General features: G+C 51.0%; 1 protein-coding gene across 7 annotated transcripts in view; it reads right to left on the bottom strand.

Moving 5' to 3' along the window:
- The window catches only part of FOXP4 (forkhead box P4), an 87984-nt gene that overhangs the window by 42370 nt on the left and 18618 nt on the right, over window positions 1-26996 (bottom strand). For 4 of the 7 annotated variants that reach the window (XM_077839106.1, XM_077839107.1, XM_077839108.1 and 1 more), the window contains exons 2-4: window positions 24092-24181; window positions 5100-5222; window positions 2396-2482 (exon numbers count right to left, since the gene is read on the bottom strand). In XM_077839106.1, the coding sequence (XP_077695232.1) occupies window positions 2396-2482; window positions 5100-5222; window positions 24092-24181 (300 nt within the window). The remainder of the gene's footprint in view (window positions 1-2395; window positions 2483-5099; window positions 5223-24091; window positions 24182-26996) is intronic. The other 3 variants (XM_077839111.1, XM_077839112.1, XM_077839109.1) reach the window with 2 other exon arrangements.

The raw sequence follows: 26996 nt of genomic DNA on the forward strand, positions 1-26996 counted from the left end.
GTTTTTAAGGTTAGGCTTGACAAAGCCCTGGCTGGGATGATTTAATTGGGGATTGGTCCTGCTTTGAGCAGGGGGTTGGACTAGATGACCTCCTGAGGTCCCTTCCAACCCTGATATTCTATGGTTCTATGATTCAGTGCAGACGTTCCGGCTCAAGCTCCGACACCAACCCTCTCGCCGGGTCTCAGAGCCGGAGCTCCAGCCCAAGTGGGAATGTCTACACTGCTATTTTTAGCTTTGTAATGCAAGCCCCATGAGTCTGAGTCAGCTGATCTGGGCTCTAAGACTTACTACTGCGGGTATGGTTTTTCCTTTTTTTTTTCTTTCCCCACTTCCAGTTCAGACATACCTGTACTCACAAGAGGTGGGGGATGAAACAGCAGGTATTCTGTGGAAACCACATCTATCATCAAAACATTACAAGTTCAACACGTCATCTGTACTGGGGATTTTGTTTGGTTTTTGCAATGGCACTGTAATATTGGTGCAAATGCCCAGTGTAGATGTGCTGTACGGATGTGACTTACCCTGTTAACTTATTGAGTTTTCACCACACTAGTGCAAGATCCATTTTTCAGTAGTTCAGTGTGCCTGTATTAATAATACCTACCAAGCTTTTACGCTGTGTTTGTCATCTGCAGATCTCCAAGCGCTATACAAAAGGGAGTCCTTATGCCCATTTTACAGATGGGGAAAGAGAGAGAGGGAAAGAGGTGAAGCGATTCGCCCAAGGTCACTCAGCAGGCAGAGAGTAGGAATAGAACCCAGGTCGCTTCAGGCACAATCCACAGCCCTATTCACTAGACTACACTGCCTCCCTTTGCATTACAGCACGTTAGCGGTAATAGATAACACCAACGCATATTCCCCCTTGTCTAGACAAGCCTTTAGCAAAGCTATTTAAGTGGGCAACCACAATCAAGGAACAAAAAACATGTCCCATCCCACCCCACAAACAAGGAAGAGTTCCAGCAAGAGTTGGAAAGGTGGTTTCCTGTGGGAGCTTGTGCCCCAGATCAGGGGGACCCACAGCTGCTGCGACCTCACCCACCGCATGCTTCTGGTCCCTTTCATGGGGGCCCAAACCACTATGCAGAAAAAGGTAGGAAATGGAGACACTGTCACTAGCCATGGATGAAATCTCAAGAGATTGAATAATTCGCTCCCCGGTGTCTGAGCCCCACTAATCCGAACCTGCAAAACTGGGCAGGAGATGTCAGGAGAACAGGCTTCCCGTGCTAGATACCCAGCACCTGCCGCCTCCACCAGGGCGAGGAATACAAGAGCATCCTATTACTATTACTAGTCTGAACCCGGACGAGGGTGTCACCTCCTCCAGATGTCACCTCCACCCCACCCAGGCCCTGGTCTTCATTGCACCTTTTACTCAAGTGTTCCTCCTGAGGCCTGGCTCCATACAAACTCCTCGCCTGAGCGCAGCGGTGCTTGTCACTTGGGTAAAGGCTGACCTGCGGGTGCTGCTAATGCTCAAGGTGCAGCATGGGCACAGATCAAGAGTCCTGCGTGTCCTGGACCCATTGGACGGGACATCTCTCAAACACACTGAATTTCAGCCTTTCCCTGATGCCTCGTTTTTTCCAACTCTCCCTCTCTGGCTCAAGCTAATATGAGGAAGAGAAAATGGCGCATGGTCTCCAACTCCAGCGGTTCAGCTCTTGGCTCTTTGGGACTCTCGGGGGAGAGCGGAAAAGAAAAGATTTTTCCTCTCCTCTTCTTGAAAAGATCCCTCCTGGATGAAGGGAAGGAAGCACAGGGCTGATGGCTGTTGAACATATTCCACTTGCACAAAAGCACACGCACATGCAACCCTACGCATAGCCAGAAACGGACAGCCACCGACGAGCAGAATTCCACAGAGAGCGGAAATTTGTTCGGCTAAGAATCCACTCAGCACAGAAGCCTCCGGCAAAACATTGACTGTGGGTTGGGCAGTACGGCGAGCTCCCGCGGGAGAGACGTTCCTACGTTGGACACGGCATACGGACACTGCGGCTCTCACACCCAAGTGACCTCATCACCTCTGACACTCCATGCATATTTGATAGCTGCATCATCCGGGAATGATGTACTCTGAGCTAAGAGTGACGCACCCGATGTTGAATTTTATGATAGGGTAACCACAAGAAAAGGTGTCGCAGGTGGCCTAGGTCCAGCTGCCCCACCCTCCCAGCCCTATTGCACCTCATTTATCCACTCCACCTCCACAGCCATATGCCCCTACCCCCTGGGCCCCTCCTTCCACCGACACATGCCTGCCAGCGGGCTACCCCAAACGCTAGGATTTACACATGCCACGACCTTTCCTCCCCTTCGGATTGCACCCGTTCCAATCTGTTCCGGCGTCTGTGCCCTGAACCTGCGTGGGCGAGCTCACCTCTTTGGGTTGCTGCTTTCCGGCTTGCTGCTGCGTCAATAGCTGCAGGTGAAGCTGCTCCTGTTGCTTCTTGTAGTATTCCTGCAGCTGAGGGGAGGGAGAGCAGAAAGCAGCACATGTCAGGAAGGCAGCTGGAAGATCCTGCCCATGCCGAACCACTTAGGTTCTTAAACTGGGCTTAGCACAAGGCTGCCAACTCTGGCCACGTTACTGCCAGGCTCACAATGTTTGTTGGTTTGCTTAAATACCCAGCTCCTAAAGTCAGGTGAACCAACATTTCAGCGATTTAAAGACAGCACTGGCAGTCCGCTGCTCTCTGCCCAACTCCATGGTAGAACTGAGACCCACAATCGATATTGACTCTCTGGGATAATTAAAATGCACAATTAATAAATAATGATAATACTCCCCCTTCTCAAGTGTCTTTCACTTGAAGCTCTCAAAGCCCTTTACATATACAAATTAAGCCTCGCTTGTTATTAATCATCATCTGTATTAGGGTACGGCCTAGAAGCCTCAGCCGGGTCAGGGCCCCATTTTGCTAAGTGCAGCAACAAACATGTACTTAATTCAGTATTATCGTATGTATTAGCAATTAATTATCTGCGTTTTAGAGGGAGGAAGTGAGGTGCGAGGAGGTGGAGTCTCACCGTTAGCTCGTGACACTGTAGGGAAAGGAACCCAGTAGCCCTGACTCCCAACCTTCTGCCCTAGCCAGCAGAAGTACCCCCCCTCTAAGCCCCAGGCGACCCTTTGCCAAAGGGTGTGGCCGAGATTGATGGGCAGGCCCCAGCAGCAGTCAAATTAAAACAACCCATCAATGGGAATGAGACATGTTCCCCGAACAAACAGCAACATGAGTAAAGGTGACTCACTCATAATGGCTAGCGTGAGGGCAGAGAGGCTGAAATACTATGGTGATGATGGGAGGGGGCTACAGGAAAGTCTCTTCCCCCTTTCCTCTGGCTGGTATAAGCCTCGAGATTGCACTCCTGGCCTTTCTGAGTAATATTTCTCTCTCTCACTGCTTTTCCTCCTCCAGATTAGACTCGCTGCTCTCACTTTGGAAGGAGCTGTGGTCTAGCAGCAGTTGGGGCAGGAGACTAGGAGCCAGGACACGCGGGTTCTACCCCCCAGCGAGCCACTTCTGCTCAGTTTACTCATCTGTAAAACGGGGACAATTATAACTACACAGGAAGTTTAATTAATGCTTGTAATGCACTTTGAGATCATCTGATAAAAGGTGCTTTTGTTCTGTATTTTGGATTTTCAGGAAGGGGTAAATTCCAGCTCTAAGATTCCTTCCTCCCCCAACTCCCGTCTCCAAATAAACTGTTCCCGATGGATCTGTTTTCCATAAAAGCCACAAAGAAGCGCCACAAAGCCGGGAAAGCCTTAGCTTCCGCTGAACGCCTCTTTGGATGCTGGAAAACCTTTATCAGCTCAGGGATTGACAGCAGTAACTTTGCTTTCTCTGTCTGTGGAACAGGGTTGGAAAGCCAAGCTGTTTACCCGAAAGCCAATCAAAACCAGGTCTCTGGAACTCGGTTGAACAGGGTTCCGAGAACATTGGGTCAAGAGGTGAGAGGTGTGCTGTTTAGTTTTCTTCTGGTGGAGAATGCAAGCTATTCTGGCCTGGGTTGTTTAATTTGCAGTCAAACATGTTTCTTTATCCGGCTCCCAAGAGGCTCCGAGAAGGACTCCACCCAGGTTAGTGTTTACCCTTTGTTCTTTCCCTGGGGCCAACCTTGAATCCTTATCAGTGTGTTTGGAGTAAACAGGTAGGGAAGGCAAGAGAAGGGTGTGGAAGATGCTTGTGAGATTTCTTACTCTCCTCTCCTCCCCCAGCTGGAGATGTTTACCCAAGTCCTTGTGTTTTGGAGTTCTTTCCCTCCCACCCCTCTTTTTCCACTCATTTTGCAGTGTGTGTGTGTGTGTGTGTGTGTTCTGGAATGCAGAGAAAGCTCAACTCCGAGGAACGAACCTCAGCTGCTAAGTCTGAGTCTGGATCCAGATCCAAAAAACCTGCCCCAACTCAGGGAGAGTCCAGAGTCGAGCTACTCCGAGGAACAAACCCAGCTGTTAAGTCTGGATCCAGATCCAAAAAACCTGTCCCAACTCAGGGAGAGTCCAGAGTCGAGCTACTCCGAGGAACAAACCCAGCTGTTAAGTCTGGATCCAGATCCAAAAAACCTGCCCCAACTCAGGGAGAGTCCAGAGTCGAGCTTGAGGCTCGGGGCCCACTAGAGAGACTGGGGCGAGCCACAAAGCCTGACCCCAGATCCAAACGTTCCCACCCATCGGGCTTTGGCTCAGGCCTCTCCTCACTGAAACCAAACCCTGAATAGGTTTTAATGTAGACGCTGTTGTAGGGATTTTGACTCTGCAGCAGAATCCAGCTGCACTGGGATGGTTGATAAATTACAATTCTTCCCATTCCATGGTGCCAACATGATTGGGAGCCCCAGGGCAAGCAAAATGGGGGACTGGAGACAGCCGTAGAGAGGGAAAGGGCCAGGCTGCTTGCAGGACGGCCTTAGAGGGGCCCCAGGCTCACCCTACATAGAGGCCAATGACACTGGAGAGAATGGTGTGGAGTGCTGGCCAGTGCTGACCCTATTTGCATCCATGGGGCAAGGATGCGGAGCTCAGTGAGCCAGCCTCATAGGGCAGACGGAGAAAGGGAGGCCCAGGCTGGCCCTACCTGCTGCAGCATGATCGCCTGCTGCTGTTGCAGCAGAGCTTGGAGCTGGGGAGGAGACAGGATCTGCTGCATCTGCTGTGGCGTGATCATCTGAGGCGACATCATGGCGACAGACACGGGGACCTGCGGAGACAGAGAGCGAGCGCGCGTTAAACACAACCCCACGCTGAGCTCCCAGGAGGAAGTTCTCACCTACGGCTACAAGCACCGTCGCGATCCGCTTTAGCGATTGCTCCCTCGTTAAGGCCGCAACAGAGCTTCCCGCCATCTTAGGCCCTTAAAAATCCTCCCCCGAATTCCTATCATCCACAGACTTGGTAGGCTGGGTCTGGGGATGCTTTAGGAACGTCCTACCCACTTTGAAGTCAAATCAGACACGGGGTTGTTCCCTGAATGATGCCCCCTCAATATAGGGCTGCTAAGCCCGGCTCCAAAACCCCTCAAAAACTGGTTTGGGTCTCAGCGCTAGCAGAGAGGATTTGAAAACGTAGCCAGCATCACCAAGACCAAGCATTCAAAAGCTACAAGTTAGGCCCAGAAGAGCCATGAGATTTTTAATATATAGGTTTTTTTTCCTTGGGGAAGGGGTATTTCCCTTCTTGGTTTTGAGCCTTTAAGGGGGTCATGTTTTCAAGCTTTTCTCCACAGCCATGAAGGCTACAATCCTACTTGTATTTTAAATGAAAGCGGAGATTCTCATGTAATCACATGATTCCAGGAGCCAAGGTGTTAAGCAAACGTCATGAATCTCCAGATAAAATTGCAAGCACTGATATCATTCCCTAAAGGCTCGATTTTCAGAGGCACTGCACACCCATAAATCCAATTGTAAAAGGAAAAAACAAAAAAATCAATGCTCTGTATCTTTAAAATCAGGCCCTCGAACCAGCAGAGGTTTGGGTTTTGCAAAAGCGAAACCATGTCTGGTTTGGATCCGGACTCCATTTTATCCGAATCTCAAAAGCCATGGGGGAGAGGGGTCAGAGTTTCTCTCATCTCTAGGGTCCCCATGGCACTTTTTGCTAAGAACGGTAGCCAGAACTTCTCTAGCCCACTGCTGCTATGCAGCATGTGTTAGCTTAGAGGTAGCTGCAATGGGAAGGTGGGGGCAGAGATTCTTGAGCTGCAAGGCGTATGATTTGGAAAGAATGTGGTGCACACAGTGGGCACGATCCTGTGAGATGCTGAGCACCTTCTGGGAGCTACAACTCCCATCCAGCCAAAGGAAGTTGTGGGGACTCAGAACCTTGCCCAGATCTTATTTTAGGCCATTTAGGGTAAGGTTGCCCTGAGCGTTACAAGAGACGGTCCAAAAGCAATGGAGTTCACAGTCCTCAGGCAGGGGACTGGGGTGCCCTGAAGGAGAGTCCAGAATCCAGAGTCCACAGAGAGTCTGGAGGCTCCCTGACTCAAAAAGCTGGAGCCGGAGGCCAGGGAGGGCTAAAGGCTGGGGAACGGTAGAGGGGTGAACCCACCCATGTCTCCAGGTGAGAGCTGGAGCCAGGCCTGAGAATATAACAGGGTGGAGAAGCACCCCAGCTAGAGGGGCCAGGGTGAGGCAGGGTAAGATGCTGGAGCTGTACCTAGCCTCTCGATGGACAGTTGGGAGTTGAGAATAAGTAAATGTACCGTTCGGTCCGTGCTGAGGACATTTGGCTATGGTCATGGGACTTATAAGAAATTACTCCTGAAAAGGGCTCTTTATAGGGGGAAAGCTTGTGTGGAGTTCCCGGGGTCTCTGGAAGAAAGGGGAAACTGAGGCAAGCATGCTTGTAATGCTGCTGCTGGAGGGCAGTCAAAGTGGTGGTTGCCTTTTCACATACAGTGGAGACTGCGGGCAGGCAATCAGCCCCCTGGGAGAAGGGAACTGCAAGTGCCCAGAAGAGGGAAACCAAGGCAGGGGGCTGCTTGCAGGGCCATCCAAGGACAGGATGGCTCTGAGAAATGGGGAGGGAGGCCCGTGGCTTTTCCCAGGTGGACTGCTGTCACCTGCTCAGGTGTCGAGCCCCAACATCCCATTTTCGGGCCCACAGCCCGGACTGTCTCTTCCTCACCCTGCCTTTGTGCTGCAGCATTCAGGGAAGGCGCTGGCAACAACTCGGGGCGAAAACCCATAACCCAGAGCTTTTGCAACAGCTCTAGGGTAAGTGCCGTGCCCGCTCCCACTCCCCCAGCCTCACCTTCCCCTTCCTTCATTGCTTAAATTCTCTTCTAAGACAAAACACACCTAACAAGCTCGGGGCCCCAGAAGAAAGGGGAGGCATTTGGGCTTGTCAATCAAATGTCACCTCTTCACCTTCCAAACTGGTTCTAGCAGCTGCATTAAAATATAGCCAGTTGGAAGCATGCCGGGTCAAAAAGCCCGCTGCAGCGGGGCGTGGAGGGGGAGTGCTGACCCCAGGCGAGCAGAAGTTCTTACTGGTGATAAGCCGGGAAGAAGTGGGAACAAGGGCAAGGGATTGAGCAGCAGATCCCAATGTGAAAGGTATCAAGAGATGCCAGTCCTGGATACTGCTGTCCGCGCGGGCTCCAGAACGACCGAAATAGAGCAGCCGCGGCTCCCAAACGGGGTCGTCGTCACTCACAGGAGCTTGGAAGTGGGTCGGAAGAAGCCCGCGACCAACCTGCAGCGAACGAGCCCCCCTTGGGGGTTGCCTGAGCCGAGCTGCTCGGAGTCCAATGTGGAGGCAGAAGGGAAAAATGGCTTTCCTTTCCACTTGATGTCCATGGGTAACGGGCACGTGTGGGGTGGGGGCCCTGCGGGGGGAGTGGTGCACTGTAAGAGCCTGCGCGGAACAGATTGCACGTCCCGAGTTTCAGGTGTTTGACCTGCAGCCCCTCCTAGCAGCAGAGTCCACTGGGACTCCAGCTCACAGGCCACGTGTCACAAGCAGCTTCAGATTGTTTGAGTTTCATGGGATACCCACGGCTGCCGAGTCCCCTCCCTGAGCTGCTGCCATTTTTCCAACACCCGTGGCTGCTCCTGGGGGAGGTTCATGGGCTGACCCCATCCCATTGGGGGGGGGGGAAGGTGGTAGCCAGGCTTATCCCAGGGAGTGCGTGTGTGTCTCACCACACAGCGTTAGCTGTCTTGGCTTAGCTCAGCCCAGAGCAGGGATTGGGGCCCTGTGCTCAGCACGGAATTGGGCTAATTTCATGATTTCCGTGAAATTGTGATTTACATGGGGCCTTATTCACAGTATGGGCCCCACATCTTGAGAGGCTCTCTGGTGGACCTTCCCCCCTCCCCATTGGCTGCCATGCAGTTCCCCCACCCTCCCCAGTGGTGATCTTTTTCAAGCTTCCTTTAATATCATTTAGTCACTAAGAAATGAGGAGGAAGAGCCAGCACCGTATGGGCCAACCAGCTCTCCATAAGCCACACTTAAGTGCTCCACAGACCACAGTTCTAATTAATCTGACTCACAGCAGGCACCCGAGCTGGGCACAGGGCTTCACAGCATAGGTGCTGGGTGCTGCTCCTCTTCTCTAGGCACTGATCTAAATGTAAAGGAGGGAGCTAGAGAGAGAGCTGGAAAGAGAAAGGAGGAGGGAAGGGGACACTGGTGGCCAAAACACTTCTAAAAATCAGACTGTGGAGAAGTTATCAGGATTTGCAGAGACATGGGGAACGTATCAATCATCTCTAGCCAACCACTATTGCCAGCCGACATTAGTAACCCATGTAATTACCATGCCAAGGACCGGGTGCGCTAGGAGAGCTTGCCAAGCTGACTTCTGTTACGTTAGCATGCACGTGTATGCGCCCCCTGTGATTTGAGGTAATATTGGATGTCGGATCCTGGGCATTTGCTCGGGAAATGATTTTCGCCCCGGACAAGTTTGGGAGCCAGAAAAAATTGGAGGGGATCCTGAAAATTTCAGGGCCCCCCTATCACCCTGCCCCATGTCCACGCAGGGGGCAGACATCACCCCAGAATAGTTTCCAGGGGTTTGACCCTGCAATGCTAGCCCAGGGGGTGAGCTGAAATCAGCACCTGGGAATGGAATGTAAAGCTATTGTACATTCCATGTTAACCCTGCTCCGTTCGCCTCTACGTGGGACTGCATGCAGCACGAGCCCTCCCTTGACGTCTGCAGAACACCTCTTCCACCGAAACCAACTCTCCTAGACGCTCTCTGTCACCATGAGAGCAGGTAACCTCGGCAGGCCCACAGCAGGGAAGCCTGTCTCTCCAAGGAGGCTCCATGCTAGATTGGTCTTAGCCAGAGTGACCCTGCGATAGCTGAGGGCTAGGTTACCAGGAGGTGGGGGGGGCGAAATCAGGCAGAAGATTTTCCTGGCTCTCTGGTCCTGCTGGAGGCAGAGCACATGTGGGGCATGGGAAGAGGAGATCTCCGTTCCAGCTGGTGGTGAGTTACCTCCTACTTTGATCCCAGCCTTGTAGGGAGAGATTGAGCCAGGCAGGGAGCAGCTGAAATAAAGCACAGGCCTCTAACTGCTAAGTAGCTGCGGCCCCAGCACTGTTAACATTTCTGGCAACCTTCCCGTGAGAGAGCTGCAGTAACCTATTCTTGTCTGTAGGAGGCGCTTGGCCTCAACCACCACCATTTACACTGTTTAACCCCACGAATGAATGAGGGCCCCCCCAAGTCCTTTTTAACTTGCCCGAGGCCATATCAGCTGCAGACTACAACTCCCCTCCCCGCCATGAAAGGGCCCTGGGACGAAGGGAGCCTAACTCTTCCAGGGACTGCAGCTGAGGGTATTTGATGTGCGCCCTCCCCCCGGCCCCTTTTCAAACAGAGCCAGACATGTGTTCATTAGGATTTGTGCTGCCAGGGTGCTGCAAAGAACCACCAGCCCGTCATGCATAGAGCAGGAAGGGCTGGAGTTTGGAGAGCAAGGTGGCTTGCTTATTCTCAGCAACCCGTGCTTCTTTTATGCAACACGGGACCTGTTACGTGTTTGCAGGTATATCTGAAGGTATTGCCTTGGACCTAGGGAGTAACTCTTTGTCCTTACAGAGCTGTCTGCAATCAAGGGTCTCAGAGACAGGTAACTGCTAGCCCCATTTGACAAACACAAAGAGGTGAAGCAACTTGCTTACGGTCACTTCGCGGCGCAGCTGAGAACAGAACGCAGGAGTCCTGGCTCCCAGCTCTAATCACTCCAGCACACTTCTTCCCAGAGCTAGAAACAGAACCCAGGCCTGATCTCCACAATATGGATCCCACCTACTTAAGAGACCTGCTTCTTCCCTTAAGGCTCATCTCAGCACTGGGCGGAGCTGGGGCTGGCAGGACTCATGGAGGGGGCCACCCTCCATGGAATTTGCTCTGCTTCCACCCTATTGGACCAACTGAGCCGGAGTTTGCCGACCTTTGAGAAAGGTTGCAAGGCTTATCTATTTACTCAGGCTTTATGCTAGAGGGAGGTGTCCCGAGTGGGTGGAGTTTCATTTGTCATTTCAGATCTCTCTCCCTCAGCTGACTTCTTGTAAAGTTATTTATTAATTGTTGCATGCTCACCCAGAGGCTGCAACTGAGGCATCTTGGATGAAAGTCAGCCTGGGAAATCGACGCCACAGGAGCGCTTCATCCGGGCAGAAGCCGGGCTGCTGCCCTCCTCGCTCTGGGAGGAAAAGTGCAAGCACTCCAGGGGCAGGGAGCACCTTTCGGTTCTGTGTCTGTACAGCGCCTAGCACAACAGGGTCCTGGGCCATGACTGGGGCTTCTAGGTGCTATGGTAACACACACACAGAAATAGAAAGTGCTAAATTAGTCCCTGCAAATAGCTGCACAGCCCTCCCGCCATTGGGACATCTGCAAACCCTGGTCACCAGACCAAATGTATCACTGAGGGGGGCCTCAATACGTGCCGTGGCAAAGCCACTGCCTTGAAATGGGGAGTTCAGGCTCTTTGGCTACCAGGGCAAGGCAGCCATTAAACAGCCTTAGAGGTAGAGGTGGTCTCCACTATCTGTTCCCCTAGGAATTAGATGAGATGACCAGTTTGATAAGCTGTTGTCACCACTCTTCCTAGCCCGGTTGATGATCTGACCGGTTGGGCATTCTCTCACCCAGCAGTGGGACACTTGGAGATTTAGAGACACAAATCCACGCAATGGCAGCACCAGGATAAGTGAGAGCGCAGAGTCCGTGCCCGCTCCTGGGGAGCCAAGCCTCACTCTAATTTCCCTTTGCCTTTCATCAGCTGGCAACATGCTCGGAATGAGAGCCTGTAATTAATCGCTCATCTGCATCCCCCATCCAAACGTCTTCCCCCGCCCCAACCACCACGCAGCGTGTCCTATTTGATACACGTTTGCTGGCATTTTCAAATCGGAGGCATTCTAATTACCGGAGAGTTATAACACCTTCCATTTCTCGCCCGGCGGACTGACACCCTGTCAAGAGCAAAGAGAATTGCCAGAGGTTTTGACAACACTAATTGCCCCTATAATCTAAAAACACAAAGGAGAAGCGATTAGTCGTGAGGACCGCAGCTCTCGATCCGACATGAGGTTTTCACAACGTTACAAGAAAACAAAAGCGGCGCCTTTTAGAGTTTGATGGCTGCTAACAAAAGCAGAATTATATTTTCATACAACCTTTGTCTGCCTTAAATGGCTTTCCCCTTTGCGCTACGACGCCAAGCTGACACGGGGGACGGTTCTTGTGGCTTCTTGAGAAGTGGGGGTGGAGAGGTACCTGGGCTCTGGTTCCCGCAAGATGTGTATTTGGAGGCTGAAGATTTCTCGTTCCAGGTCTTACATTACGTGAGGGGAGAGGTTCCAGTCTCACTGCACCATTGGCTCAGGTTATCTAGCGAACGTCAAGTCCCTTCAGGTCACCATGGGTCCGGGTACTACAGCTGGTTGGAAAACGGAGATTTCCTCCTCCCTCCCCCTCCCCCAAATTTTCAGGTGAAAACCAGAAGTTTGAGGTTTGTTGACAAAAAGGTCACAATTTTCTATGAAAAGTGGAAAACTTCCACAAAAGTATTAGTTGAGTCGAAAACCCAACTGTCCATTGCAAACATTTTCGCCCAGTCCTATTGGGTACTTATATGACCCCTATCACAGAGGTACCTGAGCACCTTGTAAATGGGTCAGTGCCCCTGAAACGTGGGGGCGTACTGTCCCCATTTCACAGATGAGGAACTGAGGGAGAGAGATGAAGTGAGGCAAACAAAAAATATAAACTAGATGAGGCAACAGGACTGTCTACCAGGGTTACCTCACACCACAGCCAAGATTTCCCCAGGAAACAATGATCCTCATGTCAAACCTAGAGGCAGATGAGCGATGTGGAGTTGTCCCCAAACGGGCTCGGACACAGGACTCTGTTATGAGGGGCTCTGCAAGCATCTAATCTTAGCCAGCGTGTCCGTGAGGCCGTTGAGAGAGCCAGTGAAGAGACACGAAGGGTTTTCAGTTTGCTGGGGACGCTCAGCTCTGTGTGCCTGAGAATGAGGCCAAGGGTCTGGGCGAGATTGGGGCATGCATGAGAACGCAGGGAGCTAAGCCTCAATCCTCAGATCACGGTGCGCGAGGAGAAGCAAACAGAAGCACTGGCAGGAGGTAATATCACCCTCTCCACCCACCATCGTTCGCAACCAGTTCCTGACGCAGGGGTCTAGTTGGATTCCCAGCTGCTCAAACTGAACAACTGTCTTGGTTGCCACTGCTATCCGTGCACAGGAGATGCATGCCAAGCCATCTATCTCCACAGGCCTGGTAACAGCCACACTAAGGCGCCTAATGACATCGGAGATGATAAAGAGGAAAGTGAACCGAGCAGCACGTACCCAAGGGACGTCTAAAAACATGGATGCAGAACAGCTTACTTAACCCGGAGCCCTTTAACGCACCGCTTGGGACAGGCTTAATGGGAGACACAATCACATGACCCATGCTGCCAAAGCATGACTTGCTCGCACAGCTATTGCAATACACCCATCATGCGGGCATTCATTTGCAAGGGGCACGACCATTAGCTAGGGATGTGGCTAAGCCGGAATCTCAGCCATCGGGCTCCTGGTGTTCTAGGCATAGGGCTTTAATGAGCCATCTACCACGTTCAAACCAGAGATGAACTCTTGCTAGAAATATCAGCACTGAGAAAAATAAACCGTTTATTCCCGGGGCACAAGGGGTTAATGCTCAAATCTGACAGATAGAGCGCTAGGATCTCAAATCCCAGCCAGGTTGACTGGTTCTCCCATCACATAAAGGCAGTGTGCCATTTGGCTTTAATGGCCACGCCCTTATCCTGCATCTAAGTAGTGGTAGATGTTAACAGAATAGGAGATTACTGGGGCATGGGGTTGGGTTTTATTCTTTGTACAGCACCTAACGCAGCGTGGGCAGTATAGAAAAGCAACGGCATACCATGGTAACATGTGGCAGGTCCAAATCGAGGCGAAGGAACCAGCATGGCCATTTGGAAGCCTACACAGTGCTCAATGACTCCCACCACACCTCTTCCTATCTCCAGCCACCCTAATGCCTCCCTTCCCTGGGAGCTGAACGTTTTCCTCTCTCTGAATATTAACTCTCCAAGAATCACCACAAAAGCTTTGCCCTGGCAGCCTGGACTGCTGGATTCTTCTCTCCAAGAATGGCCTGTATTATGTGTCATAGTTGGCATCTGCCAGATAGCGAGCTAAGAAGGGAATGACGCACTCCTTGGTCCACTGCCATTCCACAAAACTGCTTACTAAACCGCTTTGGCCCTTTCACAAATGCCTTGACGTTGTATCTCTGATTTGAGAACAGAATCGGCGGGAGGAGGGGGATGAAAGGGTGATTTTCTGAGCTGTCTTGGCTCTAATCCCACAGTGCCGGAGACGGGAGGGCGGCAGGGGATGGGGGGAAATAACCAGTCTGTGGGTGGAAAACAAGTCTCATGTTAAAGGGGAAGTTCTGGTCTGGGTATAAATTTGAAGCAAGTTCACGGAAGCCAGTGGCGTTCGATGGGATTTACACTGGCGTCACAGAGCAGACTCTGGTAGGCAGGATTCTTACAGGAAAGAGATTTCAGGACTGAATGAGCATTGTGAAAAATAAACCTTCCTTTGCAACCCAGAAGAGAACGTTCCTTCCAGATCAGGGTTGAGGTTCATTAGTGAAGCAGAACAGGGGAAAGCCGCACACTGAATGACTATGTTGGCTGAACTGCCTTCTTGCTTGGAGTTTGACTTACTGGAGCAGCATAAAGGAAGTCCGAAACTCAATGAAGGAGGAAATTAAAGACCCCCTTCATTCCTGGAGTTGATATCCCAGACAGGAACCTTGCAGTAGTGGAGAAGCAGGGGTGGTGGGGACCCATGATTCCACAATCGTAGGGAGTGAATCCTCTTATCTCAGGAGACACAAAAGTTTGAAGCTTGAGAGATGCAATTTATCTTCACAAGTCAGGGCTGGGGCCATTCCCCACTCGCACGTGGAATATTAGAAAACCCACAACTTGCCCAGCCTCAAAGAGTTAATGGACAGATCTTCAGCTTCAGTTAGAAACAATGTTAATCATAGGAGCATATTTCCAAGAAGCTGGGAAACTACATGAAACACAAAGGGTCAGGCAACATAATGAGCAAGCTGGGAACAGTAAGTTAGAGCATTTAGAGAGAAAGGTCTTTAGTCACTTTTCTTGCTCAACTAAACCCTTTCCCGTATATCCCAGTCGAAAAGCTAACACAGAAGAGCAAACCCAGCTGCACCGCTACGGCCCTGATCCTGTAATCTGTTGCATGCAGACGCCAGAATCCCATTTACTGGAGTGGGACCATAAAACAGCACATGGGCCTACCATGTGCATCTCGCTGCACAATCAAGGTGTGTATTTAGGTATACACACTATATATTATATATACATACACACACACACACCCCAGCTTCATTTGAAAGCATGTATACTGGCCACACAGCTCAGGGCACTGTACGATAGGAACTCAAAGCCCATGATTAAGATAAAGATAATTTTAAGAACATCCTTTTTGAATCTGAAAACAAAACACAAAACACATCAAGTGGGTCTGCGACGGGGATGGGACAAGCTAGACGAGGAAAGGGAATAAATACCTGGCCAACACCAACCTTACAATGGCTTTTCTTTAAGTGGATGGACCATGATAGACACATAAGCCATATATCCCCCTATAGCGCAGACATTCTCATCTACTCTCTACCTGGGATACTGCTCCATGCAGGCAGACGGCCCAAAGCATTTCACTTTGAATTTGGACTAGAAGAACAACAGATTGTAATGACGAATCCCCCCCCAGATACACCCACCCCACTTGAGAGCAAGCCCCAGCCCAAGCCCCATCACTATATTTGCCGGCTCCCAAGAAAGCATCAGGCCGACACATCTCCAGCTGGGCTGCAGGAAGTGGCTGCCTGCGTTTCAGGCTCTGGAGTTCATTTGGTCTCGACTCCGTTTTAAAAGGCAACAGCGAGGGCTTTAAACACTCGTACCTGGATTCCGATATTATGCTGCAATAATGCCACGGACCTCCGGGGAGCGACTCCCAATTTAAAACCCCACTGAGTAAGCCTGGAAACAGCCACTGGAATCTACTCTGCTGTTTCAAGTCAATAGTAAAACTCAACAGAGGCAAGAGGAGGCTTGCAGTGAGAGCGTCAAGCAATATACACATACCATGGAGAATCAGAACGAGACAGTGAACTTTGCGTATAGATGAGAACATGAGATGGATTCTTCTTCTTGTGGCTGAGTGCCACAACCCCTAAATACCTTTAAAAAAAAAAAAATCTGGGCCAGAGAGACTACGTGAGTGACCCAAGCTCACATGGGTAGAGCAGGGAGTTGAACCCAGGTCTCCCTAGTCCCAGGGTAGTGCCCTAGCCACTGCACCAGCCTTCCTTTTTCCGGCTGTGTTTTACACACGTCTAGTGCTCTCTCCGCACTGCTGAGAGCGATTTCACAGGGTGCTGTGGCAACTGGGAACGGATCCAGGGCGAGCCCGTGGAGCGCGCCCAGGAGAGGCGGTGCGCGAGGGAGCCTTTCTGGGCAAAGGTGAAGGCAGGAGAGCAAGTATGTGGGTGAATGCGAGTGTGTGTGTGCACCTGTGCAGAGGAGAGCAGGTGAGTTTGATGTTTCAGTCAGGCGTAAAAGCTATGAATATGCTGTATGGTCTCACCTGCACACATCCTCGCCAGTGCCAGGCACCCCAGTAGGCAGAAACGAATAGTACCCCGCTGAGCTGAAAGGCCATACGAGTTAAAAGGAAGATGGCTCATGTATCCCCACAGCAGGGGAGAGTGCCCCTCATCTGAACATTTCCCGTGGCTGAAGATCCCTTTCCAAATCTGCCACACCCCAGGGAGAGAAGGCATCACACCACATCCCAGGCTGCTCCCGCCTTGGGAATGGGCATCACTGACAAAACAGGCGCAGAGGATCAAAACCCAAAGGCAGGTGTCTATCCGGGGTGGGGGTGGGAATCTTATTTCCCTCAGACAGATACCTGAGTGGGGCGCTCTCTTCGTTTCATAGAATATCTGGGTTGGAAGGGACCTCAGGAGGTCTAGTCCAGCCCCCTGCTCAAAGCAGGACCAATCCCCAATTTTTTTCCCAGATCCCTAAATGGCCCCTTCAAGGATTGAACTCACAACCCTGGGTTTAGCAGGCCAACGCTCAAACCACTGAGCTATCCCTCCTTACCCTTTGGCAACGCTCATCTAGCTTGTCAGGCCAACAAAGTCTTACAGAATTGAAGTGACTTCTTGGTCATCCGCTCTCCAAACACCATTGCTCTCCTTGGAGCAGCTCGGCCCCTGGGCTGGTATTATTTCTATAGCCTGCAGGGTGTGGACCAAGCCACTGGTTAGGAATCATTATTTGGCAGAGGCCAGCCAGCCAAAGGGAAGGGGATATTGGAGAAAGGGGCCTAAGACCTGGGCGCTGCAGGTTCAAGTGGAAAAATCTCAGCGCTGCACCGGCAGAGTTCAAAGGGGCTGTTCTAGTTCTCCTCAAGAGGGAACGCGGAGGAGCCGGTATTGATCTGTCTTCATTACCCATTTCACTCAAGTTTCAAATCAACAAAATACACTTTTCCGCTTCAGCACCCTCCCTGCCGCAGCAGACAAAAGAAAAAGCAATTTCCACAAGTTTGCTCCAAACCCTCAGCTCCTTCTTCCCTCTCCCATGACAGACACATTTCTAGTCCGAGAGACCTTGTCCCACAGGGGACAGGAGTCTCCCCCCACCCCCAGCAGGCAGAGAGCAGGATGGGATGTTATTTCCTAGCTGGCCACCTGCTGATCCATGCTATGGCTTCTAGGTTGACAGGAAGGGGGGTGGTTCCTGAGTGAAATTGCTATCTTTTTGCCTGGATGTTCATGGCCTCTACGCAGCCACAGAGCAGCATGGGACAGTGGCACTACAGGGATCCCAGCTGCCTAGTCTCTAAAAGGGACTGGAAACAGGCTATACAGCTTGACACTTCCAGGCCTCGGGTACAATACTGGCCTACGATGACAATGACCCAAAGTAGTGCCCACCGAATGGCTGTTTGACAGCTGATGGGAAATGAGCTTGGTGGGTCTCGGGCCAGATCCCAGGAGGCAGCATCCGTATCACAAGTTGCTCCCACCGCAACTGGTGCTTGTTGGCAGTCCAAAGAGTGAGTGGGAATAGGGATCAAACCCTCTTTCTTACCTCGAGAGGGCGCCCCTTCCAAGGCACCCTAGGGGGTAGCTGTCAATGTCTCTCTTACATCTGTTCTAAAGGTCAACAGGGATTTAGTCTCCAGGTCCATCATTCTGGTAACCAGCACTAAACTCACTTTTAAAAGAAAGGTCGGAGGGGCTTCCAGTATCCAGAGCTGTGGTTCTCGACCTATTTACCATTGTGAGCCGCGTAGGTAGCTCTCTTACATGTTATGTGGGCCGGATCCACACGATATCTATACTATCTGTATGGCCCTGAGGATGTCACATTGGGTCTCAAGCGTTGAGAGCCATTGATCCAGAGTCACACCTAATGGGATATAGACTGAAGCCCCCCCTCTCCCCCCCCCCGCCAACTCATCCCACACAGAGCCAATGAACAGCCACCAAATGTTAAATTTCATCCACTTGGTGACATGGGCTGCATCTGAACCAGGGACTTGGCTTGAAACAGCCCATGACTGATCCCCAGCCTCATAACAGCTGTAGCAGTTCACTGGGAAAGCTCAGTGCTAGAGGGTGACCCCAGGCAGAGAGTTCAGGAGAGTCTGGATCTAGAGATGTCATTCAGCGCGACCTGCCCATGGAGCTATGAGACCCATCCTGAGATCCCATTCAGATCAGCTAGGATTGCAGGTACTCAGCCCCTTTCATGATCAACAAGTTAAGACTTGGCAGGCTTTCACTCGGCATGGAGATGGGAACACACATGGGAACTAGAAAACACCAGCCCTGTGACACCATACCCGCAGTGAGGCTGGAGAGCACCCTTGCATGAGGTGTTTTATCGACACTTCTTGAACTGATTCTTCCAGCATCATCTAACGCCCCTGCACTGGAGCAAGGGGCTCTGCAGGCAGTTTCGTTATTAAATTCCTGGGGGCAGAAATGTAGGGACACAAACCATGCCATGCTGGGTGAAGAAACCACTTACAGTGACAGTAACCACCCACGTGCAATTTCTTTTTAGGGGAGAAAAAGGGGAGGTTTTGTTTTAATGGTGCAAAGCAATTTTTTGTAACATTCAGACTGCACCTCTGGGTATGTTGAAGGAAAGAGGATTGTGGGAGGCTCCACATTTGAAATACAGAGTCCTAGCAAGCTCAGCAGCTACTTATTGCTTTTCAAATACACATAAGCATCATTATCTTTACTATCACAGCCAGCTTGATGCCCCAGATGTACCCCATCAGCAAGGATCCTTAGAACAGGGGCCAGATCCTGACATACTGAGGCCCAAGTTCTCAAGAGTGGCAGCTGACGTTGGGCACCTAAGAATGGGGGCACCCCAACTGAGATCTGGGGCCTGGTTTCACAGAAAGTGCTGAGTGCCCACCTCTCTCACTGGCATCCCTGGGAGCTGTGGATCCTCAGCGCCACTGAATAAAAATCAGTCTTGCGTTGGGGAGAGTGCCCAAAAAATGAGACATCCAAAAAAATATATATATATCTATCCATCTATCTGTGGCCACCTTTCATGATATCCAAGGCATGATGAGATGGACACTTCCCCCCCTCTCCGTGCCTCAGTTTCCCCGTCTGTATAATGGGGATGATGGTACCAATCTCCTTTGTAATATGCTTTGAGATTGACTGATGAAAAGCGCTACAGAAGAGCTAAGTATTATTATAATAGACATTTCCGCCTGCCAGATGATATCAGACCCTAACCTCCATGCAGTTTTTCTATTTAAATCCAATAGACCCGGACTCAGCAAAGCATTTAAGCACGTGCTTAAGTCCCACTGAAATCAACGAGACTTGAGTATGTTCTTAAAAAGTCAAGCATATGCTTAATTCCTCTGCTGTATCAGGACGGACTGCTGACTGAGGGCCTCAGATGCCAGCAGGGGGTTTGGGGGACTGGTTTCAGCCTGAATGGGGGATTGTGTCCCCTTCATTTTGAAACAACTCCAGAAATCTCCAAGTGAAACTCAGTTGAAAGAGAGGAGCTTTTTAATCTGGATTTAATCGAGAGCCACAAATCAGGCCAGCCTGAACCCCCAGAGTCTGTTTCATCCAGTCGCCTATTAAACGATGCTGTGTGTCACAGCCTAATGGTGTTAACTAGACAGACAGAGGGCCCTGCGTGAAAACGACAGGCCGTGCTCACCAGAACAGAGCCCTGCTCACCAGATCACTGCACTAGGCGCGCAGGAGAAACCAGTTTCTATGGCCAACCCGACTGTGCTTCCACAGGGAGGTGCTGAGCGGGTCTGAGTGCCCTCAGCTCTCTGGGAAGTCAGTGCAAGCTCAGCAGCCCAGTGCAGGATCAGGCCGCGAGCCAGACAAAGAGCAGCCTGGGGAGCCAGCCCACACGCCTAACTCCTGCCAGACAAGTGAGACAACACAAGGGTTGCAGGAGCGATCCCTCTGGGACCTAAGCCTGAACAAGTGCTGATCACTTGCATAGCCCACTGAAGTCAATGGAAGTGTCGGCTGTTTAGGAACCTCGCTCACAGAAGTCTCCCCCGGCCTCTGATTCCATAGAGCCCTCCAAGAGCGGTGTGCTTCCCCCTTTCACTCCATGCTCTCTGCCCCCACACTGGATTTGGTGGTGGAGAAGCCCTGCTCCCCGCCTGTGCACTCTCACCATACAAGAGCCTCTCTCCTTCTCCACTTCAGACTGAAGAAAGCCTCCTGGTCAATCTCATCCACACCATTCCCCGTTAGATAAACTTCCTTTCAAAGGAGTCTGCTTAATCCTCTATCTCCCCTCCTTCAAATCCTCCTCCAGCTGCTGGGCAGGGGCAAGCCGGGAAGGAGGGGGCGGGGAGACAGGCTGCTATTCCTGACTCATACAACTTTCACAAGTTCTTTTGCAAGACAAAAGGGCGGGGGTGGGGGGCGCAGAAAGCTGGACTCTTAACTCTGAACAAGCCAGCCAGATGGATGGACAGACAGCAGCGAAAGGGCGGGGTGGGATGGAGGAACAGAGAACAAGAGAGAAAGCAGATCACGAAGGACTGAGGGTGAAAGGGAAGATAAACAGGCAGTGACAGAATGAGAGACACACACCATGGGAGAAGAAACAGGAGGAGGGAAAACAGAACGTGAAAGAGAGAAATGGAGAAATAGACACACACACACACACACACAGAGATATGTAACCGGAATCTGACTTCACTCTTACTGTCTTTGTTCTTTCAAGATATTTTCCATCCAATGACTGCATTTCCTTCCTGAAAACACTATTGGAAAAAGCTGGCTGCTTGCGCGAGAGAAGCCCTGACTAATTACTGTTAATACCGCAGCTGTGATTTCCCCTCGTCCCCTTCACTTTCAAACCCATTAGGACCAAGCGGCAGCAGGTCCGTTGTCCCTACAGCGGGTCTGCGCCTCTAAGGCAGGTGGGACGAAAATGGAGACCAGTTTCAGAGTGCTAAAGGGATGGAGGTTTTCTGGGGAGTCTCAAGCCTGCAGCAATCAGATGGGAAAGATCCATTAGGTCATCCAGCCCAGTCTCCCGTCCCTGCCAAGGTGGGATTCCTTCCCCTAGTGCTTTGTCCCAAATAAAAATTTAAAAGGTTTCAAGGAATGGGACTTCCAGTGCTCTTACAGAGAAGCTATTCCAACCCACAACATGCCACAAGCCTGATCCGAAGCACACTGAGGTCAAGGGGAACGAAGGCACGAGGCGAGGCAAACCCCCTCAATTTGTAATGTGTTCGATATCAGGTTTGCCAAGAGAGGGGAAGGGAGGTGGAGACCCCCAGCCGCTCAAAGACCCTCCCTGGCCCAGCCCCAGCAATATGCTGTCGGTGCAGAGAATGAGACACACCTGACAGAGAGAGATGGGGGTAAAAGATCAGGAGGCAATTATACAGCTGGCCACAAAACAGGAGGGAGGAAGGAAAAATAATAAAAAGTGAGGTGGGGGCATGAATTTAATCCCATTCCAGGTATGTGTTGCCAGACCGGGGGGAGGAAAACAAATGGCAACAAAACTGTCCCAAGCATCTCGTTCTCTGGGGCACCTGGGTGAGCAGAAACCAACCTTTCTTTCCTCCCTCCTGCCCCAGGTTCCCCCTCCCACCTCCAGCGGGCTTCAGAGACAGCTCTGCCTGCTATAGGAAGGACCTCTGGCTCAGAAAGAATTTGTGCTAATTACTTTCCTTTGTTAATTAAACCCACGTGGATCTAATAAGGTAACCTGCTGTTCGCCCGATAAATTTAATTAGCCTGAAGGGAGAGCCCCTCCACACAGCTGTTTAAATTGTCACTTTATATTCACTTGGGCCTTGCTTCTCTCCCCCTCTCCTTCTCTTTTTGGAGTTAGGCCCCCTTTGCTGACCCCCTTGGCAGGAGGAACCTGCCGTCAACAGGCCGAGGGTAGAGAAGGGCACTGCCTGTGAAAGGGTGTGTGTGTGTGGGGGGGGGGGGGTCCATGACCATGGTCACCCCCTTGTAGAGATTGAGGGGGTGGGGCCAGGCTTCAGCCCCCTTTCTTTCTTGCCGCGATTTTACTCCCCCTGCCAGCACCGAGTTCTCCTGCTCAGCAGTGTCCTGCCAATGCCAGTGTAAAGCACCCTGGTATCTCTCTCCCTCTAGCAGCTGGTCCCTGTAAGAGGATAAAGGCCTACTACCGCTACCATCTCATGAGTCACTCTTTTAGCTCATGCTTTCAGTGTGGCAGGTCCCAGGTTCAAATCCCACCCCCCACCTCGTAGTACCAGTGACCCCAGCAAGCTTCCTGGGAAGAGCCAGGGTATCACCCTTCGCCCCAGAGCCATGGGCACTAGCTGTCCTAGCGTCTCACCCCAGCACATGTGCCTGCTGGCCCCAAGAATGCTTTCCAGGGGACTCTCCCCCATGGGTGGGGTGTCTCAGACTCCTGGGACACCCTCCCACTGCCATACGAGACAGACTTGCCCAGTCCTTCCACAGGGTCCAGCGCCCTACAGGCGTCTGTTTCCATCTCTCTCGCCAGGTCCTCGGTTGCCAAATCCAGGGCGGTGTCCAGTGCTACAGAGCAACAGGACCACTCTGAGTGGAGAGGAGTAAGTCCAAGCACATTCCCTTGTGTTTAATTTGTGAATCAATTGAGTGCTCAGGAAAAGAGGGATGAACGGGACCGGCCTGAGCCGGGAATACTGAAGTCGACTGTTGTTCCCTTGCTCCACAGATGTGCCAACATCCCTCATTCCTGACCCAGAGCAGCCCTCCCCTGCTTGGGATTCCAAATCCAGGCTCCTGTTGAACTGACCACTGGTTGCTTTGCAGTCAAGATGCATCGTGAGTTTTATGATGCAGGCAAATGGGGCCTTACAGGAGTCCACCAAATGCAACTCCACTCGTGACCTGAGCCAGGATTTAAAACCAGATCTGCAGAGGTGAAAGGCCAGGTCATTAACCCCATCTCCCTCTCTAACCTGGCAACACCCACCCACCCCACCTCCTTCCTGGACCCTTGCCCATCATCCTGGGTCAGACTATAAAATACACCACCCCTTATCCCACATTTACCCCAATGTAAGCCTCTCCATGATAGCTACATGGCCTTAGTGTCATATCCTTCCATATGGTCCCATGATATATATGAGTACCTCTGTTGCTCTCACACACACTCTCCCCCTCAACCCCAAATCTTTCACGTACACTAATATTATGCTCCCGCAACCCTCTCCCACCACAAACATGCGCCCCTTACACACAGCTCATTAATACGCACCTACTGAAAAACAGCCTCCTGCTACCGGAGTCCCGTCTCCGCCAGCCCGCCCCCCAGAACCCACATACGCAGGAGACCTTCTCCTTGGGTGAAATGAAGAAGCCACAGGCTAGGTGGATTTGCAATAGCTGTCCTAATCCTCCCCCTAAGCATTTACCATCTGGCACCAGCAGCCCAAAAAGAGCGATCAGAGGGGGGGGTGGGGGGAAGACTCCTCTCCTGAAATTTAACCTGTATCCCAAGTATCGGAGACATTGTCCCCTCCTTCCCCAATTGAATTCTCTTATGGTGAAGCCCAAAGGAGATGGGCAGGGACTCGACAGGGACTCTATAAAGTGGTTAAAAATCTTACGGAGTCGTAATGGAGCCCGAGACCTCCCTGTAGGTGGTTTTAAGCCATGGAATCTACGGCAGGGAGAGTGAGAGCATGCATGCGTGTGTGTGACTGGATGAGCCTTCCCAAAGCACCTGCAATCGCTTAGGAGCACCATCCTGCTGAAAGTCAATGATGCTCCTACGCTGCGGAGGCGATCTTGGGAAGCCCACCCAGGACACAAATGATTTTCTGGAGGTTGTGCCAAACCCCAGCGAAGGAGTTCTCTTTGTGCTCGGAGAACGCTTCCCACAAGGGTCTGGGTGCAGGTGCTTCTCTGCCTCACCTGGACTGCGGGCTGCTTGTTCTCATTGCTGCTAGGAGAGGTCAGCCCTGTGGCCTGCTGCAGAAGGAACTGTCTTGCCACCTGGAGAGCCTGAAAAAACAAAAAAAGAAAAGATGAGAGGGTGGTGGTGGTGAAGAGATCATTTCTCTTTTCGAGCTTCTTGTGCCTTATCTACCGGTGTATGTGCTCACTGCCTAGATACCACCCAACCAGAGACAGACTCACTTACTGGTACAGCCAACAGGACAAAGTGGTCTCAGGAAGCCCCTTAAGGCATGTCTATGCTGCAACCAGACACCTGCGGCTGGCCCCGTGCCTGCTCACTTGGGCGCTCAGGGCTCGTGCTAAGTGGCTGTTTAATTGCGGTGTAGGCGGTCAGGCTGGGGCTGGAGCCTGAGCTCTGAGACCCTCCCACCGTGCAGGGTCCTTGAGGCCAGGCTCTAGCCTGAATGCGTACACTGCAATTAAATAGCCCCTTAGCCAGAGCCCGAGTCAGCTGGCACGAGCCAGCTGCAGGTGTCTGACTGCAGTGTAGACATACCCTTAAGGTTAACTGGACGAGAGAGAGAGAGAGATGGATAATGTAAGGAATAGCACTAAAAGCAAGCAGCTCACTTGTTGGAACCAGCCTTCTCTGCTTGCCTTAGGAGGAAGATGGTCTTGGACTCAGGAGAGGCAGGTTCTATTCTCACCTATAGCACAGATTCTCCCTGTGTGACCTTGGGCAAGTCACTTTGCTGGTCTGTGACTCAGATCCTCATCTGTAGAATGGGCATGCTCATCTTTGCCTACCTCACAGGGGTGTGGTGATGCTAAATCCATTTGGTAGGTGGATGGAGGGGAGCAGAGGAGTAGACCAAGTAAAGAGCAGGATTTCACCCCAAATGAATAACCAGTGAAAGAATGTGGACATTCTGCAGATCATTTTCAGCAATGCAGGAGAGGAGTTTAGCGGTACTTACTAGCGATCGCACATGAATCTGTTTATTGTATGGGCATCTGCCTGGAAAGTGTTATTAGTTTCCTGAGCATTCACCGATTTGTTTTCAATAACATTTATTAAGTCACTTGCATTAACTAAAAATGAAACGCTTCGCTGGTGCTGGAGAAAAGCACAAGTCGGTGAGATTGCCAGTCAAGGCGCATGCAAAAACATGCTGTGAAAGCAAGCGGAGGAAACGGTGGGTGAAAATGGAGGCAAGCCCAATCAAGCGAGTGCACCTGGGCACGAGGAAGAGAGCAACAATGAAGAACGAGCCTGTGAGCACGAGGAGCGCACAAGAGAACACACGCGTGCAAATGAGCAGAAGAGCCAAAGCGTCCACTAGAGCTGGTGAAACGTGCAAAAGAAACCGAGAGGGTGTGCAAAAGAGCAAGGGAAGCACAAGACAGAGAGGTTTCATTCAGGAGCTGAGAGCAGGCAAAGAGAAGGGAATGAATTCTAACACAAACAATCCTGTGGTACTGCTCCCAGGTCCGTTTCCTCATACGTTCCTTATTTTTTGCTTTTAAAGATTTTCTTTGGGGGGGGGAGGTACCTTTCTGAACAACAAAGTCATTGTAGTCCTGCCTGCAAGACAGGGTTTTATTACAGCGCAGAGACAGGAGGGGGGAGTGGAGGGGGAGAGGTCGGAGGGTCATAGCCCAGCTTGGCGGTGCTGCAAACAGCATGTGGGTTCCAGTGAGCTGTCAACGCCACGGCCGTAAATCAAGGCCCTGGCTTCCAAGAGGCGGCTGTGTGCTCCGAGGCGGTGGAAGCACTTGCAGGGTGTGTCCCAAAGAAAGAGCCGCTTGTTAATTTTCCACATTTCCAGCTATAAAGAACAAAGTTACTTTCCGTCAGGCATTTATACAGTATATACTGTACCGTACACACTGTTTGGAGGGGCAGCTGGATTTACACTCGAAAGGGGAGAGATTAGCACACTCCCTTGCATATACCCAGAGTAATTACATATACAAATGCATGTGGGTAGGAGTAAGGCACATAATATAGTTACCTACATAATTACACATACACAGTGTCATTAGATTAATGAATATGCCTTTTCAACGTAATCCGTGTTGTTGTGTGCGCATTACACAGGACACAAGCAAATCAGGTTGTCCATCACATATATAGCATATACACAGTATAATTATATGTTCACACACATACAGTCAGCATAATTATCTATTTAATCTTTGTCTTGTGTTGACCAAACATGCACAAACACTAAAACCCCTCTCAAGCAGCCATCCAATGGACCATCACAAAAAGATTAGCTGGCTACTGTTTAAACCAAGGGTCTAATTTAGGTCTTGTCTACACCAGGAAGTTATTTCTGCAGTAAGACAGGGTGTGACTTGAAAGAGCGTTCCTTATTCTGGATTAGCTCATTGTGTGCACTCTCTTATTCCAGAGCAGCAGCACCTTTTCCAGTTTGGCTTAATCCGCTTCCAAAGCAATAGATATCCCAGTTCATTTCCTCATGTAGACAAACTGTAAGATGTAAGAGACAAATCTTCAGATTATTTCGAAGTGGCTACTGAAGCTGGGGGTCCTTATTGCAGGTTGCATCTATTACCCACACAGAAAGAAAATCATTTTATGCATCCAATGAAGTGAGCTGTAGCTCACGAAAGCTCATGCTCAAATACATTGGTTAGTCTCTAAGGTGCCACAAGTCCTCCTTTTCTTTTTGCAGATACAGACTAACACGGCTGCTACTCTGAAACCTGTCATTTTATACTTAGACACCATTCTCCAGTGAACACATGCGCACACACATGAATACACTGTGGTACAGTACTTCTCAATATGGTGCGGTTCCAGCTACACTGTCAGAATATACCACATCAAGGGATGCAAACAAAAGGAGTTGTGTCCCAAACACAGCTAAAAGCACATGTCAGTTTTGCAGCG

Source organism: Eretmochelys imbricata, chromosome 21 (assembly GCF_965152235.1).
Source record: "Eretmochelys imbricata isolate rEreImb1 chromosome 21, rEreImb1.hap1, whole genome shotgun sequence".
In the NCBI taxonomy this organism is placed as follows: domain Eukaryota; kingdom Metazoa; phylum Chordata; order Testudines; family Cheloniidae; genus Eretmochelys; species Eretmochelys imbricata.